Source organism: Dicentrarchus labrax, unplaced genomic scaffold, assembly GCF_905237075.1.
Source record: "Dicentrarchus labrax unplaced genomic scaffold, dlabrax2021, whole genome shotgun sequence".
Classification (NCBI taxonomy): Eukaryota; Metazoa; Chordata; class Actinopteri; family Moronidae; genus Dicentrarchus; species Dicentrarchus labrax.
This window is the reverse complement of record NW_026136718.1, coordinates 18,227,296-18,246,402: the sequence shown is the minus strand read 5'-3', so window position 1 is coordinate 18,246,402 and position 19,107 is coordinate 18,227,296. Positions and strand designations below refer to the sequence as shown.

Genomic DNA, 19,107 nt, shown 5'->3' with positions numbered 1-19,107 from the left:
CACTGGTTGTCCACCCTCAAAGCAGCTATTGGTCCTGGCATTGCTTAGTGGTGAGAGATGGACAGCCAGCATGCAGACACACAGCAGCCAGCCTCAAAGCTTTATTACACTGGAGAGAGAAAGAGAGGAGAGCAATGATAAGACCCGGCCTTTACACAGACTGATAAAGTAGGACACACACACACACACACGTCACATGCTTGGCGCACGCACACACAAATACAGGCATGTATTTGTGAGAGATTTGTTTTAGTGCCAAGCCCAAATGTTCAACCTTTTACATGAAAATTCATTAAAGCAGAAAGGTCAGAATAAAACTAGTTTCATTACCTGGATGTTATCCAGCAGAGACATTTATACTAACACTTTGACTTAATTATATTTAAAATACTATTATGGGATGCTAGGAAACATAAAATGTTAAAAACAATGTTAAACTGACTTTAGTAGTAATTAAAACCCAACAGTAAAGCCGATGGTTTATCCACCCATGTCTGTGGAAGTAACTTATAGGACAGAGGTTGCTGGCCAATGTTTACCACCCTGTCCCACACCCTCTCTCTTACCATTGTCCTTCCTGTTGTCTGAGACCAGCCCAGGCCGGTGGGATCAGCACCCATTATTTTCTTTAAGACTTGAGCACACACAAAATAGCAGGTAAAAGAACTTTACTAAGCGGATCCCCACTCACAGGGTGACGATGAAGATGTAAATGAGTGGTCATCATCCCCACAGGCTTACAACAGCAAACAAAAAGATTTAAGTTTGCATGTTCTCCCATGTGTCTGTGTGGGATACTTCTGGATGCTTCAGTTTAACGTGTTTCACAGACATGCAACTTGGGGCGGACTGAATGCTCTAAATTGCCTGAATGTATCTCTGTTATCCCTGTGATGGTCTGATTACCAGCTTAGTGTTTACACAGCCTTTCAACCATGCACTGTTGGCTTGGCTCCACTCACAGCATGGCACTGATAAGGGAATAAATTGTAAACAATATGTTTATTGATTTTATGGTCAGTCAACACATGGCAGGGAGACACAATCTTTAATGTAGTGTGTCCAGTATGAAAGTATATTTAACTTGAAAGGATTGTCACCAAATGTGTGTTTCACCAGTGAGTGCATACCCTTACACCCATCTAGTGGTTACTAGTGGTAACTGTAGTTTTTGTCTTCCATTGAAGTCAATGCAAAGCAGATGTTGCATTCTCTATCTCACATATATTTTTGACCGGTGCCCCTATAGAGTATGAACACAATAATATGAACAATGTACAATATAATGCAATAGTCCAATATGTGTTAATCAGCCACTCTCTGTTTCAGTCACAGCGGAAAAGACAACACTGTGAGCTTCATCACTAAGATTAAATATTGCATTAGCTATGTTGTACAGGTGTTCATATTATTATGTCTATGCCCTGCATGAGCACGAAAACATCCCTGCGTAAGAGGACAAGTGAAGCTGAGATTTTTACTAAATCACAAGTAATGCAGAACTGACAACAACGATATGCTTTTATGGATGCTTTTATAGTAAAAGTGTTGTATTAAAAATTATGTAGAAGTATGGGAAAGTATCACAAAGTTAAAAGGAAAACCCCCCCTTGAACAAACTGTAGCTTATATAATAATTTTGGATAAAGACTGTCTCCTAATTAAAAAAAAAATCATTATAAACTAAACTAAAATAAAAATAAATCAGAATATATAAGACATGATAATGTCATCATCATTATAATGTAAATAATTTGAATGTTGGGATTCCAGCTGTGCATCAGAAAATTAAACTACATCTGAGTCAAATCATCATGGATGCTGTCATGTCCCATTCACTGACTGTAGAGTGGCCGCTTTCATACCATAACTTGAGATATAATGAAGATAACTTGGGTCATCAAATACAGTATGGGGTTTATGTAAATATTACTGTTAGCATACAGGTTGTAGCATATAGTCCAGGCCCACCATGGACTGTTACAAAACAGGAAAAGCAATTGACCTTTAAAGATTGTTAAATCAAAGAAAACTTGATGGGGATGTGGTATCCTCTAAAGACAGGATTTTTAAATTTTCTTTAAAAACAATATTAAGGTGATTTACGTAGTACCGTGACTATCACTGTACACACTCCACTACAATAAATTTCAGCATACACTTTTTAATGTTGCATAGAGATCCGCTACAAATTAACAAAGAAAAAGAGCGGAACTAAAATATCGCCTCTTGTTTCGGTCGGTTGGCAAAACTGGCGCACAGGCGGTTTGCTTCAAAACATTATGGCGTCGAGAAGAACATCAACGGTGCCGAGTAGTTTTAAAAGTACTTCCACCGAGGCTAAAAGGTATAGTTATAGTCTGAGGTTGGTTTTCTTCTGCTTCTTTTAATAAAGTGTCGTGTGTTTCACAGATTTGTCCTCAGTTGAGTTTTTGACGAGGAGAAAACCCAGATTTTAGTTAACACGGTTTTATTTAAAAATAACTTCATCTTTTTACACTCCTGGACCACACATAAAATGGCTAATAAGTAGGCTATAAAAGCAAGTAACATTAAATACCTTCGCTTTTTGAATTGTGACAAAAAAAGTAACGTCACGGTAGCTAAGTTAAGCTAGCATTGTAGCTTAGCTTCGGGTTTACTCCTCTGTCGTATTTTGTGCTCACATTTGTGCATTATTGAATTTGAAAGTTACTTCTGTGTTTGTTGTCAGCTCGAAAAGTGTGAACAATGCTAGTAAAGCCAACAACAGTGGAGCTGGGAAGAAAAGTGTTAAACGTAAGTAACACTATTCGCATAATGATGACATAACATAAAACCATCTTTCCAAAGTCCTCTACAATGATTACCTTGTAAATTATCTTAAATTGTATTATATATACATATCTATATGTGCATTCCTGTTTATGTTCTGAATATGCTCTTATACACGCTTTTGTGCTGTTATCCTCAAAGCTTTGTAGTATTTAATGTCACACATAATGACATTTGCAGGACAAATTGACAGATCATCTTGACCTGCTTCTTCTGGAATGATTTCCCTTTTTAAAGCAGATTTGAGACATGCACAGATATGTTGAATTTTGGTTAACTAAGTTTCATCAATCTTCTTGCTTTGTTAATATAATTTCATCAATCTTTAGCATCTGTGACAATTGTCAAGTCTCGCTATATGCAGGCTGCTGAGAAGACCTCTCTTTCAAAGGTAATTCTGTTTTCATGTAACACTGTATGAGATTCATTCGTAGTATTGTTAGCCCAAGCTGCCAATGTTCTGTGAATGATGAGTTAAATATTTGTCTTCTGCCTCGCTTGTGTCTTCTTCTGTCTGTATGCTGTTGTTGTCACACTTTTGATGTTCCACATTTCTATCTCATTGCACCCCTGTAACCGTTAACAGAGTAACTCACTGACCAATGAATCTATTGCTGCGCCACCGAGGCCTTCCTCACCTAAACCCAGTGGTGTCAGGCCGAAGGTGGGCACCCCACCAAGACGCTCAATGGCCCCGCAGGCTCTAGCAGCATGTAAGTCCTTCCTATGGTGATAATTGTGAATGTGTATCTTCACAGTTGTTTAGATGAGTACCTGTCTCATTTTTGATCATGTGAATTTTAGAATTTAAATCCAATAAGTATAGTCATTGTAGTGTGCCCTAGCAGCAGCGATGTTAACTTCCAAGTACTTTAGCTGCTTGAAAGAAGGGCTTCATTTTTAGGTGTAAAGCACTGACGGTAAAGGCTGCAGTATGTTGTTGATAATTCTGTTCTGTATGATTCTAGCTGAGTCAGTTGTGGGTATCTTGTGGTGAAACCTAGCAGTGTAAAGATATTTTCTTTCTGACTGAGTCTGTAACATTGTCTAAATAAATAAGAACTATGAATAACTTTTGCATATATGTTCATGTTATCTTCCTTACAGCAATGGTGTCAAGTGAAACTGGACCATCACTGCTGGGGAAAAGTATTCTGCAGTCCACTTTTTCAGATGGACACTGCTTTCGACCAGATTTTGATATTTCCGTCATTAAAGGTAAACAGATTTAAACTCCTAAAATACTGGAAGTTATTTAGAAATGGGATAACCATATCCATTAACAGTTATTTAAATCTATCCCTAAAAGAAAAAACAGTGATTGAAAATGCAGTTGAACCCGAAAGAAATCCAGAGAATGAGAAGAGGCTCATTGAGATGCAAACATTCCTACTGGCCTACCTCACAGCTAAGGTGAGTCAGTCCTGACAAATAAAACATCATCTATCTTAAAACACTATCATCTAAGTAGTAGTAGTAGTAGTAAGTAGAGAGTAGTGTTCTGTCCCATGCTGTGAATGAACTCTTTGATATTTTACTTAAGATGGAGAGCAATACTGCAAAGCTTAAGGCTGAGGCGGAGGCAAGGATCCTGCAGGAGATGGTGGAAGAAGAGGCACTGCATAATGAGGTCCAGGAGAAGAAGCGCAGGTACCTCCTCATGGAGAAGGAAAGACTAGTGAATGAGATGCTGGATTTGCAGGTGAGGAAACCACCTCCTTTTTGTAGTGAACATTTTCAATATGTAGCCTGTAGCTATTGCATGCTGAAGTGAAGGAAGAACATAAATTTCCTTTTTATAATTTTTTTCCTCCACAATTGTAATGACAGACATCATGTGAGTGCCACATCCTTAACAAACAAAGCTGAATATTTAAGTGTGGAAGTGTCTTATAGCTAGAAATCATAATGTTTCTTACATAATACATATATTTAAAATGTGTAAATCTCTATGCAAATAACGCAAACACTGAGACACTTATTGCTGGAAACAATTACTTCTCTTGTGTATTGATATTCCATTTAGGCTTGTTTACAGTCAATCAAAACAGCTGATAAAAAGCTGGTTTGAACACTTTTTGGAATAATATTTTAAATAATACACTACTCACAAAAAGTAAGGGATATTCCACTTTCGGGTGAAATTTATGGAAAATGTAAAAAGTTGATGCTACAGTGATATTATATCATGAAAGTAGGGCATTTAAGTAGAAGGTCAAATTAAGATCACCTGGAAAGGTTATAGCGCATTTTATGTACATTCTGAAATTTCATCCGAAAGCCGAATATCCCTAACTTTTTGTGAGTAGTGTGTGTATATATATATGTGTGTGTGTGCTGTGCGTTTGTGTGTAAGATAGTATGAGTACAAGATTGTCATCCTACTATTATTATGATTTTTCTATCAGATTGCTGCACTGACTCCTGTGGCAGAAGCTGCCAAGCAGTTCACAAAGGACTACAAGACTTTTGCCACAGCTGTTGACACCACCCGACATGAGCTTCCTGTCAAAAATTTCTACATTGACGGGGACAGAGGGGAATTTCTAGGTTGTGGTTACTATATTTAAAAGTAACCCCAAATGACACGTGTTATATGTATTTTGCAGGAATTTATGGCAAATGTTACGATAATCATATCCACCTGTATTTACCCATTCTAGATAAAGCTGAGGCTTGCCTGAAGGAGAGTGAGAAGTTGCTGGAGGAGTGCACAGAGGGAGATCATAAGGACAACAGCACCTCTCTAGAGTGCCTCAGGGATATAAAAATGACATCGAAGGGCATCAGTCAGCAGCTATCAGGGTAGGCACATAAATGGAGAACTTGTCTTTTGGAATCTGGTGATGCTCTAAATATATTGTCACCTGTTTGATTTATTCCTCTTTTGTTCCTGCGAAGTCTTCTCTAAAGAGGTATTCATTCTGTATTTATATGGCTGAACCGAGATAATTACTTTTTTTGTTAAGAATTGAACCTAAGCGTGAATTCCTTAGAGGCTATAAACGGTGTTTTCAATTTTCCTAGTACGTTCTCCGAGCTGCTGGAGCTGTCGTCACTGGTCTCCCGCCACACAATCCATGTCCAACAGTCCACGGAGGAAGAACAGCTCGGCACTGCAAGAACCAACGAGCTCTACTGCCCCAAACAGTGAAGGATTACCACACAGCATGGGATACACAGTACATGCACTTTGGATACCCCTCGTCCCCTTCCTATATTTGTGCCATTTGTGTCTTGTTTTTATGTATATTGTTTGTTTGTTTGTTTTTTGCAGCTTTATTATGACATATCTCAAATGTTGAATAATGCCTGATACTGTTTCATAGATGTAACATTGTTAATAAAACAAAAAACTATTAAAAATAGACATGAACAATGAACATATTCTAGTTTTATGTTGTGTTAAATACAGCAGCAAAAAATATCTATATCTGAATATATCTTACTTTAGTAAGCAGGTTTAGAGGACAAGTTGAAATGCATGCTAGATGTACGTACGCTTGATAACAAGTTAGTTTTATACATGTCAGTAAATAATTCAATCTATAACGTTACATAACCTAATTTAATTGAAAAAGCCTGCAATCAACTGGCTATCGCGTCCAATTCCGGATGTGACGTTACACCCAAACAACAGTGACGGTTCTTATTGGCTGACGCTGGAAAGTGACGACCGGTTCTTTTCTAAACGACCAATGAACCGCAGGAGAGCGCCTCGTCGCGTGTGAGTACACGGCATTTATTTCACTTTTATAAAGTGTTTCGTAGAAAATGGGATTCAAAGCCAAGTGTTTTAATGTGTGTCGACAGCTTGTTTCGTGTAACTTGTGTGTTGTTCGATAGTAGAAACGACATTCGCGCTGTTATATGTCGTTGCTAGCTAGCTAAGTGTCGTAGCTAGCTGAAGATTTGACATTAGCCTGAAAGTATAGTCACCACTTCTAGCAGCTACTCACAGATGAGTGAACTTGTAGCTAACGTTAGTGTGTTATAGTGGTTACCAGCCACTAACAACTGATTAAATGTTTCTGTTGTGTCCTTTGTTGCATTATAAAGCGAATACAGCAAACAAAACAAAGAGCAGAGATGTCACAGTTAGCTATTCTGTTTAAAGAAGGACAGAGACATTAACTTTAACTTAACGTTAAGTTTGAAGGAACAAAATGCAACTAACTTTACCCCAAATTTTGATTGACAGGTAGTGGTAGCTGCATGCAGTCTCTGGTGGAAAGTAATTGAAATACATTTGCTCAAGTACTGTACTTGTGAACAATTTTAACTACTTCTACTGTTAACATTTTCTGCTACTTTATACTTCTACTCTACCAAATCTAGGAGGGATTAATTGTGCTTTTTACTCCACTACATTTATTTTGAATGACTTTAGTTTCTTTTCAGGTTATTAAAACAGAATATAGGCAACAAATGATAATGTGTTATCATAGATAAAGATAAAAACACCAAAGTGATGCTCAGGGGAAATTCACAAGCTACCCAGCAGTATATAAAGTAATTAAAATGATCCCTGCCTCTACCAGCTGCAATTTTCAAGTGATGAACACAGTAATGCATCAATAACTTTATTCCAATAACACAATGTATATTTTATGCTGAAATGGACCATGGATGTTGTGCACTTTTACTTTTGGTGTTTAAGTATGTTTTCATGGAATAACTTTTGTACTTTTACTTGAGTAAAGTTTTGAATGCAGGACTTTTACTGTATTATAAGTTCTGAGTATTTACTCCACCTCTGTCAGTGTAAAACTAAAATAATAAGAGGTTAAGAAAACCTACAATACAAGGTAACATTTAAATCAATTTTGTGTTTTACTACAGTATAGCTACAGCAAAAAAGTTGTCAGTGGTTGGTTGTTAATCAAGGCCACAAAAGAGAAGAAGCAATTCCTGTGTATGCTTTTTGTATCTGATTATCAGACTATAGATTTATGGCTCATGGCCAACCTGTTTCCCTCAAGCAGCTCTCACTCTCAGAGGAGGGATGCACCAGCAGGAGGAGAATGGAGAACAAGGAATGAAGAGCAATGGCGAGGCCAAGGCAAAGCACAGGTGAGAGAGGTGGAGGAGGGTGAGAGACGGCAGGGGAAAGAAACAGTGCCCAGGGGGGCCTGCCAGTCCATGTGCCCTGCTCGTGAGTTGCAGAACCGTGAAGCGCAAAACCGCCTTCACCGTTTTGAAATGTTAGCAGGCACAGAAAGAGGTCGACGGCCCAGGGCAGACCCCTTGCGTGCTGTCAAAGAGTATTCCAGACCTGCAGCTGGGAAAGACTCAACGAACCCCACTGATCTCCGTCCACCCGCTGTGCTGCTGAAAACTGTGTGTTACCTTATTGATGACATCGCTGCCTCCCCCCACCTGCATCCATGGACTGAGGTTAGTACTGTTTACACATAATTTACCACTTAGTTTTACTATTGTTTATTACAGTTTGGTCATAAAAAAATGCATCTTCTATATCAAGGAAACCTTTGGCTTTATCTTATACACCCTAAATGATGTTTTATTTTACTGTAACATGCAAAAAGTTAGCCAGAGCAGCTTCATGTAAGCTTCCCCTCAGAACAGCATACATGTCCCGGAACAGGGAGTGCAATTGTTGTTTCTTTTTACATAGCACAAGCTGTGTGTTATGGTGATAAAACTTTCACTGACCATAGAATTATATCTTTTATTGAAAAGCTAACTAGGGGGAAACATAATTTAAGGATCTAGGCTGAGGACTAGTAAAAATGATTCTCACATGGCTAATTTGTTACTAGCCCAGTAAGAAAGCTGTAATATTGAAGTCTTCACAACATAAACTCTTATTAAAATCTAACTTGTCTTCCAGGTGTACAGCTTTGTCTTCGATCGCCTGCGTGGTGTGAAGCAGGACATGATCATTCAGAGGGTGTCTGGGTTGAACTGTGTGGCCATTTTGGAGAGAGCAGTGCGTTTCCTCATCTATGCCTCTTATCGGCTTTGTGGTGAGCCCCTGCGGCTCTACGACCCACGCATCAATGACACGCACCTACAGGAGAATCTGAGCTGGCTGTTGGATTGCTACGCAACTGAAACAGGACCGCATCCCAACCAGGAAGAGTTCCAGGCTCTTGGTCTGCTGTACAACTTGGGTTGGTAACATGTATTGTGTACAGTGTACATTTAAAAATTCCCTAAAAAAATAAAAACAGTGAAAAATGCAATAGGAAAGGTGTTCTTGGGACATGGTTAGGATATATATTTTTATTTTTTTCTTTCCTCTCCTCCCCCAGGTTCTGCCCGTGCCAAACAGCACATCATGGAGCTCCCTGAGAGGCTCCGCAGTTCTCCTGCCATCACACTCGCTCTTTCCATCAACAGAGCTTATCTGGAGCGAAACCCTGTGTGTTTGCTCCGATTGGCTCAGAGATTGAGCTTCCTGCAGAGCTGTGCTCTACACCGTCACCTGGTGACATGTCGCAGAGATCTGCTGCTAGTGTACAGCCACGGACACAGCAGCCGCAACTGTCGCTTTCCTCTTGACAGACTGGCTCAGCTCTTGTCCTTAGACGTGTCACTCACAGCCCAACTCTGTCAGGCATACGGAGTGGAGGTTAACCAGGACAACCAGGTGGTTTTCTCCAAGGCTGCTTTCACTGAGCCTGAGCCAGGGAAACTGCACTGCAAACTTTATCACAACATAGTGGCTGAAAAACAGAGAGACCTCACTGTTGGGAACATCATCCATGGCTGCGCTTGATACAAATAAAAGGAGTAAATCAGTAATACACGTAATGTGACATTTAAGGCATTCATAGGGAAAATGTCTGTTAGCTCCTGTCACTCCACGGTGCAACTGGCAGGCATTTAAAGGCTTTTTTAAGGACACCTAAGCAGTGAAGCTGTTTCGTTCATCTTTCTGCTCTTTTTTTATAATGTTATTGGATTTGAGCCTTTGGGCTTCCATCTAGGATGCTCAACCAGTATGTCCATATGTTTTACCAATTCAGATTATATATGTTCAACACAAGGGTCAGGGTTGTTGTGGAGCCAAGGGTCTGCTGCGCTCTACCTGAGAGAGACTGAACTGCTGAGAGTAATGTTCCTCTTGGGTCTGGAAGTGCTTCTTTCATCCTCATCTCGCACTTGGTGCCTCAATCACTTTAAAATGTGAATTACTTTTATATTGTTGTCTGTGGTTATATTGATACTGTTTAAATGTTATGTGAATACCATATTATGTTTTTGTGTAGTATTTCAGGAAATGTGCTGGAAAAGCGACCGTGCAACAGTGTTTATTTTTTATCAATGCAGTACCTCAAAACCGTTTCAATAAATTTTGCTACCTAAAAGGGAATGCCTTGGTCCTTTTATTTGAACTGAGACTTTGTTGCATCTAACCTCTTTTACCACTTGAGGGCAGCAAATATCTGCAGAGGACAGTAACGCTCTCCAGCAAGTACAAAAATAAGCGACTAAAATGTAAGATAATCCTTCTTCAAGTGATTCTTTTGTGTTGATTTTGAAAACGTTTTCCAGCTTGGCAGTCTTGTGATGTTTTCCGACTCTTAAGGAACTGGTTGTAGCCGGTAGATCCCTTTTTTTTTTTTTTTTTTTTTTTTTAGATGTCAGCTGAACTAAAAGAATATGAAATGTGCAGGTAATTTATAGCGGTCTGGGGTTAGTCGTGCTCTCGCAGTAGCAGCACAGAAGTGAGAGGAGGTATTAAAGTGAATGAAGCGCAGCCTGACGCCGATCGCCTCCTGACTCGCTGCTGGAGGAGCGAAAAAAAAAAAAAAAGATCCCCTGACTTGAAAGAGATCACCAGGAACAAACGGGGTGGGGGGTGGGGGGGAAGCAAGAAGTCGGACGGACTCTTTTTTTTTTTTTTACATGTCAAACATTTCTTTACAGTGACATTTCTGCTCGCTGAAGTGGGAGGACGCTCACAATTTGTAATGCTGAAATATGAGAGAACGGAACCGGGGCGGGTGAAGGCACATGGAAGAGGACTGTCCGTGTACTCTGGGCTCTAAAAGAGGAAAAAAAAACACGATTTGCTTGGAACTGGATTTAGCGAAGTGGGATGATTACAAAAAGTTGATCTTTGGTTCCGGACGAAGCTCTGCACACCTATCACGCCAAACCAACTTCAATGGATAGACAGACTGAGAGGGCTGTAGACGCACACTGTTAAAGTTTCATTTAACTTTTCATTAGAGTTGGAAGATCCAACCTCCTTCAGAAGGGAGAGCCGATAATCCAGCATTATCTCGGTTACTGAAGCCAAAATGTTGCGTTTGTCTCTGACAGCTCTGAGTCTTTCATGGACTTTGTTCATCTGCAGCGTGAGCAGAACTTGTGCACAAGAAAGACCGTAAGTAGCCTGATGTTTGCATGTGTTGTGTTTAAAGTGTAGTGCAGTGCTTTAAACATTAAATATTTCCGATGTTCTCACTTGGATACTGTAACATATAAAACACTAAATTCAACCGCAAAGTTTGAAATCAAATGTAAGGGGATTATTCAATTTATGTGACCTGTGGACATGGCAACATTAACATTTTAATTCAAATATGCGCAACAAAGCATCTTGAACATTACTACACTACTTTTATATATTTACCGCGCAATCAATCTGTCCTATCATATTGTTTGTGATTATGTGAGAATGCCATGTCATTACAGATAATGACTTGTACTATCACAACACCTTGCCATTCATGTTTTTTTTCTTCCAGTTTTTCATTCACTGCTTTGTTAATGTAGCAGTGATATATTGAAAGGTAGCTTGCACTGCTGATTTTGTTGTGATAGGTCATTGCTCTAATATAGGCAGCTTTTGGAGAGGTTTTCTCATGCCAGTTAATGGCAAATAATTTATTTATTTATTTATTTATTTATTTATTCAGTTTATACCTCTAGAGGCAAATTGACTTTTGGCTCTTTGATGCCATCAGTCAGGCTGCTGTCAGCTTTAATTCTGACCTTGAGAGTTGTGTAAGTAAAGAGTTGTAAACAATTCTTCCAGGTTGTCCAGATGGGAGGGATGGAGTGCAGCTCTATGTAGTGAATTAACAGAAAATATTGAATTACTGACAAATGCAGGCTTGATTCACAAAAAAAAAACTTAAATCTAGTACTAAATCTTAAACCGCTCAGCTGAGGTTGAAATTTGGGCAGAAAGCAAAAGGCTAAGAACGTAAAACCATGTGACTGAACTAAAAAGAACTGACTGTTAAAGATTTCACCTACAAACGAGAACACAAATCCTTAGGCACTGAGCAGCTCTCAACTGAGGACAAAAGTTGGGCAAAAACAATGAGAACTTGAGTACATGAAGCCATGTGACTGAAATAAGCATGGTCTCCACCACCTGATCCAGGCTCATCCAAGAGCTGGTTAAACTCAGTGTAGATCAAACGCACAGAGTCAATTTCCTCGTATTATCTTCCTTCTCCCGAAGCCTTATTTTCCAGGGGATTTTCTCATGACTTTCTCTCTCAGGAACTGCAGTTGCCTCCGGCTGTAATGCTGTAGTGCCGTAATGCCAACCACCTGATCCTTCTTTCAAGCATGCAATTGGGTTTGCGCTTGAGGCTTTGCTCACTCCTAATTTGTGTGATCTTCAGTTAAGTTTCCAGGGGGTGAGTAGGCATATTTGCCTTAAAGATTAGTGTTGGAATGACTGGGTCGAGACTGAAACAAACGAGATATTTAGGCTTATATTATTTTAGATACATAGTCTGCCACATGTTGAGTGGATGCTTTTATCAACTGCTCCACACACCCCTAACATAACCCCTAACAGACCACACTCCCATACCAATTTAGTTATACAGGACCATGCTAACAAGAACGCTTACTAATCTATCTTTGTTACCTGAGAGATATAGCCTCTCAGTGCCAGATGGCAGATTCTTTCATCCAAATAAAACTTTAAATTGGGCTTACCCCCCCTACACTGTTGATAAGCATCAAAGAATGACCTTTGCTCTGTGACCTCAGTGACAGGCTCCTTCCCTCAATTAAATGTCAGAGTGACTGTGTGGAATCTCAGTCGTTATTTTTCAAAACAGACGCCAAGGTTCTGTCAGAGGTGCCAGACCACCCAAAGAGAACACTAGAGCAGCAAGCTCATTGGCCAACAGGTACTGTGTCCCTGGTAACCATTGCAATTAAACCTGATCTTGCTGCACAAATCCATGTGGAATGTCCCTGTTTGTATGCATGTTTTGTTGTGTATGCGTGCGTGGATGTGCGTGTGGCTCAGGAAGAAAGCGAGAAACGTTCACCTGTATGACAAAAAAAAACATAATTACATTCACTTCAAATCAGGAATGGGAAATAGTATCAGTGCACCTCAAAGCTGAGCGGTGATGCAGTTCATATTATTTCAAATGCAGCGTAATTTACCTCTGTCCTCCTTGTGTCTCTTTGTTCTTTGACCTCTACTTTATCCCCTGCCACCAATTCTCCCTCTGTTTTTCCACTTACACTTTTTGTCCTCTTTGTTCTCCCCTGTGTGCTCCTATGTCCACGTCTTCCTACCTCTTTATCTCTCCCATCTCCCCTTTCTCCACCTTGCTCTTCTTCTCTCAGGGGCTATTTGGTCGCTGCACCCTCTGTGTTTCGAGCAGGCGTGGAGGAGAGAGTGAGCGTAACCATCTTTAATGCGAAAGCAGAAACACGCGTCCAGGTGCAGCTGTCGGTGAAGGGACAGGCGGTCGCCCACAGCCATGGCTCAGTGCTCGGTGAGAAGCTAAGGTTACACTGGCACAATGCTTTAGTTCTGGAGAGAAAACTTGCACTAACAAGTTGAGCTATGAGACACCACCTTCTGTGTGATTTTGAGATCACACAGGCTGGCAAAAACCTAGATGTCGGTTGAAGAACACACACAACGTAAGCCTGATTGACCTCTGACCTCACCGTGCACTCCTTACCATCTATGCTTTTCATAGACATTGTCTTTGATCGGAGGCATCAGTTCAGCCCATCCCACCAGCCACTTAGTGTATACAGTGTGTGATTTGTTTGACAGCACCAGTAATAGATGGTGCTTGCTCTACCTCAGAGTGGCATAGAGACAGGCTGCAGCTGGATCTCCTGCTAACCCAGGGTGAACACCTCCAGGCAAACGCAACCACAGTCTAGTAGCTCTCATACCCACTGGATATTAATAGCATTATGCAGATGTTCACACAGATTTCTGAGAATTGGGAGAAGTATAGAGAATTGAGATAAGTGTATGAAAATTGTCTAAAAACTGCCGCACATTAAAATATCGCATTGTTTCTATTTTAGGCAAAGGCACCATCAAGCTAAAGGTGAGTCTTTAACTGTGTGTACAACTTAGTTTGCATGTGTTTTCTCAGCAGTGTCCTACAGTATGTGCATGCTGCTTTCCAGAGATGTTTAAAATGCACAGCGCTGTTTAGCGGTGACAGCTGCACAGTAGTGAGAGCCCCTTGTCTGCTGTGTGCACATTCCTCAGGCAACATGCAAATCAACACTAACATTATTTGTAATGCAACATCTGTCTCTGCTCATTCATTGGGAATAAGGTAACAGCCTCAATATAATATGCAACAGCTGTTGACGTGCATGTATGGTCCGCCGCCCCGAAGGCTGGAATAGATCAATCTAGTATACACAACTCGATTCTTCCCCTCTGTCTCTCTCTCCCTCCTTCCCTGTAACCTCCACCCTCATTCTCGTGAAATACAGTCATGTGTAGTGTGCTGTGTTATAGCTTGGCATCTTCCTCTGGTGTTTAAATGTAGTTCTTTTTTACGCTGTAGCTGTTGTTCCGTGAAAATGTATTTAAATATGTTGAATCAAGGTGATAAATTTCAAATAGTGTACAGCAGCCTGCAGTAAACATTTCAATCCTTGCCCCACTGACCTAATTTACTTTTGGTAAATCCAGGCCTGATCCTCTTTGTGTTTGCTTTTGTGCATGTTTATGTGTGTGTGTGTGTGTGTGTGCGCCACCAGGTTCCCACAGGGCTAAGAGGCCAGGCCCATCTGAAGGTGTGGGGGAACCGTCACCTCACAGAAGGAGGCTACATCTTCCACAACTACACCACCGTCACAGTGGAGAGCAAGGGCACGACTGTCTTCATCCAGACCGACAAGCCCGTCTACAAACCCAAACATAAAGGTTCCCTCATAGTGCACCTGGTAGTTAATCAGTTAATCACTGCACAGAAATGCAGAGAACTGAGGCTACTTTTTAGGGTTTTGTCATAGAATAAGACTTTCTTAATGAGCCAAAAGATGCTGTCATATTGATGCTGGGTTCAAACTGAAGAACAAAGATGTAAATAAGTTGTTTAGGTGATTCTGATCCTGTTATTATGTTTTTTTTTTATGGGTTATAGCATTTTTATCCATCAAATTAATTTAGACAGTCAATTTAAGCAACAAGATTTTAGAATTTGGTCCGTAATGGGCCCAAGATTCATTTATCTGAACATGATTTTCAGAAACACCAGATAATATCCGTATGCATGAAGGTTTTCATGTTTAAAGGATGCAAACCTGCTGTATTTACAATACCGTGTGTCTTTTTCTACCTTTAGTGCTCATCAATGTCTACACAGTGACCCCCGACCTGAAGCCAGTAAATGACAAGGTAATTCAAAATTGATTTAGCTAATAAAAAGCTAAAAAATAAACTTAAGCCAATAAAATTGCACATCCACCAACGCTCACACATAAAAACATTGCGAACATTACACACCACTCATGGCAGGCACATAAACAATGAAGTAACAGTCTTTTGTAAAAGTGAATAGGATTTGTTGTGTATTGCAAATAATACAAATTCTGAATGTCCAAATCTTAGTTTACATTACTCAATAGATACATTAACTTTTTTTTCATATCACTTCTGAATAAGACGACATAATATTTAGTACAAAAATATGTTTCAATCTCAATCTCTGCCATGAGTGCAGAGAAATGTACAGTTACCTATTTACAGAAGCCAAGCTAGAGTCATTTATCCTGGAATGTCAGCAATGGCTCCAAATATACTGTGCAACTGTGCAGACAGACGGTTTATTGATGTTTGCAGCTATAAAGGTCTGCTGCTGGTAAAGGGCAATACTCACTTTCACAGATGGATGATTGTTGGATAAGGAAGGAATGGGGAGACGCTTTGAGAAGAGAGGCATAGGATCCTTTAGACTTTACAGTTTGTATCTATTTCATAATGTCTTATACTTATCTTTCTCTTTTTTCTCGCAGATTGAGGCGTATGTTTTGGTGAGTGGAGGCTGGCGGGACCACCCAGGGGACAGTGGCAATTTTAGTTCCCAGCCTGGTCGGAGATTACAGAGCAGAAGTCAGGGCAGCTCACCTAGATAACAGGGTGCTCTTTGGAACAGTACAAGGATAAACAACATGAAAGGAACCTCCTTGTTTCTCTCCTCTCCTACTTACTGACCTGAAGTGCTCATTTATTGTCTGTCTTCCCAGATCCTTAGACGTTTGTAGGGCAAATAACAAGCTGCTGCTTCATTAGAAACTCAGGGAAGCGTATGCATGACTTATAGCTAGTGACAAGCACATCAATGTTCTTACCTGCAGCCAATGTATAACCTGAGGCAAAGTTGTAAAAGTATTTTGACAGTGGTCTGAAACAAGAGCCGGGTCTCTGGGTCAAGTTCTGTTCAAGCACTGTTAGACCTGACTCAACAATTACAATATATTAAATTGCCACTGTGTAATGCCAATATGCAAATTAATGAACATACAGTAGTTCAACACTTCAACTCTATAACACTGATTTCTGAACTTCTAATTTGATCTCTCAGGATCCAAGAGGATCCAGGATGGTCCAGTGGAAAGGTCTCAAATCTATTTGCTGTGGTGAGCTACATCTTCTACAGTGTATTTACATCATTGTGCCGCCTGTAGATTCAGATTACATTGCAGTGTTTCTCTAGGTAATATCTTTGCTGAAGTGATAAAGCTTCTACCATTTTAGATGTGTGCTCTAATTCTAGTCCAGTTCTCTGTAACTGTCATACCAGAAGTGTATACGGTGGTACTTATATGGTTAATCGCTAGCAAGCATACAGCCATTTTAAAGTGTTGACTAGATTTCTCTGTCCCATAGGCGTTGTGAACATGAGTTTCCCTCTGTCAGACCAGCCTGTGTTTGGAGAGTGGTTTATCTTTGTGGAGGTGCAGGGCCACACCTATAACAAGTCGTTTGAAGTGCAGAAATATGGTGAGGCCCTGAACATACAATAGAGTTGTGGAAAACATTTGATAGCATTGTTTTTCACTATCACTATTTTTTACATTGTAGATCTCTTTTGTGTTTTTTTATTGTCTTTGTTGAGCAAAAGAAACTTTAAAAGCTCCATTTAGATCATACAACAAAAAATACACCAAATACAACATAGAATGTGTAACTGTTGTCATAATTTGTCACCTTCCTCACAGTGATGCCCAAGTTTGAGTTGGTGATTGATCCACCGCACTACATCCGTGATCTGAATTCATGCGAGCAAGCTACTGTCAGAGCCAAGTGAGTCTCTTAAAATTCAGCATAGATTAACCCTCTGTAGCTTTGTTTTGTACTCATTATGCTTTTTCATTATTCATTCATTCACTGACCTTGACTGCCTTGTAGATGTAGAGGTCTGACGTGTCACTGTTGCACAGGTATACCTTTGGGAAACCAGTGACAGGGAAGTTGACAGTGAATATGACAGTGAATGGAGTGGGCTACTACCGTCATGAGATGGGCCATCCTGTGATTAAAACCATGGAGGTCAGTTTATTTATTCCCTGGTCGACAGATATCCTGACACTGCTTGTTAATGCTTCTGTTGATGAATTTATTAGCAAATTCAAGGCTGGTGTTGAAATAAGATTGTTGATTGTGTTCCCCTCAAAATACTATTATTACCATAGACACATTGTACATAATTATTATTATGGCTGATCCAAACCCTGGCACTAGAATTATGTTCTGCACGTCCACAGTAACAGATCACTCCTCTGCTGTTCTCTCAGATCAAAGGCTCTGCCAACTTCAGCCTGTGTGTCAAAGACATGATGCCCTTGGATGTAGCAGATCACTTCAGGGGCTCAGTGAGCATCTGGGCGTCAGTGACCAGCGTCGATGGAAGCAGGCAAACCACATTTGACGATTCAACACCCGTCCATAAACAGCTCATCGACATCAAGTACTCCAAGGACACACGCAAGCAGTTTAAGCCTGGTCTGCCTTACAAAGGGAAGGTGAGACAGCAAAATTTTAGTTTTGACTCACAACACTACCAGCTTTAATATTTGTCAGCTGATGGCTAGAGATAAGTTTTGCTTTTTGTATTTTCCCACCTACTGTTTTTTAACCCGCTCCCTGTAGATTGAGGTGACCTATCCCGATGGGAGCCCAGCTGATGGGGTGAGGGTGCGTGTCAAGGCAGAGCTGACCCCCAAGGACAATGTCTACACCAGCGAACTGATCTCCAAGGACGGCCAGGCCACCTTTGAGATCCCCTCTATCCCTACTGCTGCCCAGTATGTCTGGCTAGAGGTCAGTGGCTGTAGTAGCAGTAGTGAGAAGGTAATTTTAAAATTCAAATCTTATGAAAACTTAGAGCGTTTTATTTTTTGTATGGCATAGACCAAGGTGACATCCATTGACGGTAAGACAGTAGGAGACCAGTACCTGCCCAGCTACCTGTCTATCAGCAGCTGGTACTCTCCCAGTCGGTGTCACATCCAGATTCAGAGCCCCAGTGCCCCACTTAAGGTAAGAGCTGCCCTATATTCTGTCTAGATTTCCAGGCAAAATCCTTTGAATGTTGTTATGTTCAGCATCAGTGTTGTTGCTCTGAGTTAAAATGTCATTTTGGACCGTTTTTCAAAAACATAATGCTGTGGTTTTGAACAGTAACATGATAATATAAACATATTTGCATTGTTCTGTGTGTGTGTGTAGGTCGGCCAAGAAGCAGAAGTTGCTCTCAAATCCACCTGTCCCTGTAACTTCACTCTACATTACGAGTTGACATCCAGGGGGAACATCATCCAATCAGGCCAACAATCAGCCAACCTGACAGCCTCCCACCGAGGAAAAAGGGCTACAGTCACCTTTGACAAGAATATTCACACCACCCACCTGCCCCCTTCTGCCTCTGGTAAATATGTTTCTATCCCTGGGATTTTGATAGATTAAATATGTACAGAAAACCATTGGAAAACTTCAGTCTTTTCAGGATTTCTTTTAGGATGTTTTTTTATGTGCTAGAAGTTTAGCACATGGTGTTAGTACTT

The 19,107-nt window shown here is 40.4% G+C and overlaps 3 protein-coding genes across 6 annotated transcripts in view; all 3 read left to right on the top strand.

Moving 5' to 3' along the window:
- Positions 1-2,251: 2,251 nt before the first annotated feature.
- On the top strand, positions 2,252-6,197 carry haus8 (HAUS augmin like complex subunit 8). 3 transcript variants are annotated; one of them, XM_051377333.1, is made up of 10 exons: positions 2,252-2,347; positions 2,714-2,778; positions 3,179-3,205; positions 3,401-3,527; positions 3,922-4,032; positions 4,124-4,227; positions 4,358-4,516; positions 5,223-5,364; positions 5,478-5,619; positions 5,842-6,197. In XM_051377333.1, the coding sequence occupies exons 2-10, from the start codon at positions 2,731-2,733 to the stop codon at positions 5,966-5,968; spliced, it is 987 nt and encodes a 328-aa protein (XP_051233293.1). In that variant the 5' UTR covers positions 2,252-2,347; positions 2,714-2,730; the 3' UTR covers positions 5,969-6,197. The 3 variants fall into 3 exon arrangements, with proteins under 3 accessions (XP_051233293.1, XP_051233292.1, XP_051233290.1); XM_051377332.1 differs by having other exon boundaries at positions 2,253-2,347; positions 3,144-3,205; XM_051377330.1 differs by having other exon boundaries at positions 2,253-2,365; positions 3,144-3,205.
- Positions 6,198-6,339: 142 nt separating this feature from the next.
- sac3d1 (SAC3 domain containing 1) lies at positions 6,340-10,156 on the top strand. Of its 2 annotated transcripts, XM_051377329.1 has the most exons (4): positions 6,340-6,541; positions 7,800-8,211; positions 8,669-8,951; positions 9,093-10,156. In XM_051377329.1, exons 1-4 carry the CDS (start codon positions 6,513-6,515, stop codon positions 9,557-9,559), a joined length of 1,191 nt encoding a protein of 396 aa, XP_051233289.1. In that variant the 5' UTR covers positions 6,340-6,512; the 3' UTR covers positions 9,560-10,156. The 2 variants fall into 2 exon arrangements, with proteins under 2 accessions (XP_051233289.1, XP_051233288.1); XM_051377328.1 differs by lacking the exon at positions 6,340-6,541 and having other exon boundaries at positions 6,567-8,211.
- A 500-nt stretch (positions 10,157-10,656) lies between these two features.
- The window catches only part of cpamd8 (C3 and PZP like alpha-2-macroglobulin domain containing 8), a 41,632-nt gene continuing 33,181 nt past the window's right edge, over positions 10,657-19,107 (top strand). Inside the window, exons 1-14 of the mRNA XM_051376828.1 lie at positions 10,657-11,176; positions 13,402-13,553; positions 14,107-14,129; positions 14,800-14,965; positions 15,387-15,439; positions 16,057-16,074; positions 16,626-16,680; positions 16,931-17,044; positions 17,263-17,347; positions 17,485-17,593; positions 17,839-18,066; positions 18,194-18,364; positions 18,455-18,583; positions 18,773-18,971. Of these exons, the coding sequence (XP_051232788.1) occupies positions 11,091-11,176; positions 13,402-13,553; positions 14,107-14,129; positions 14,800-14,965; positions 15,387-15,439; positions 16,057-16,074; positions 16,626-16,680; positions 16,931-17,044; positions 17,263-17,347; positions 17,485-17,593; positions 17,839-18,066; positions 18,194-18,364; positions 18,455-18,583; positions 18,773-18,971 (1,588 nt within the window). The 5' untranslated portion in view covers positions 10,657-11,090. The remainder of the gene's footprint in view (positions 11,177-13,401; positions 13,554-14,106; positions 14,130-14,799; positions 14,966-15,386; positions 15,440-16,056; positions 16,075-16,625; positions 16,681-16,930; positions 17,045-17,262; positions 17,348-17,484; positions 17,594-17,838; positions 18,067-18,193; positions 18,365-18,454; positions 18,584-18,772; positions 18,972-19,107) is intronic.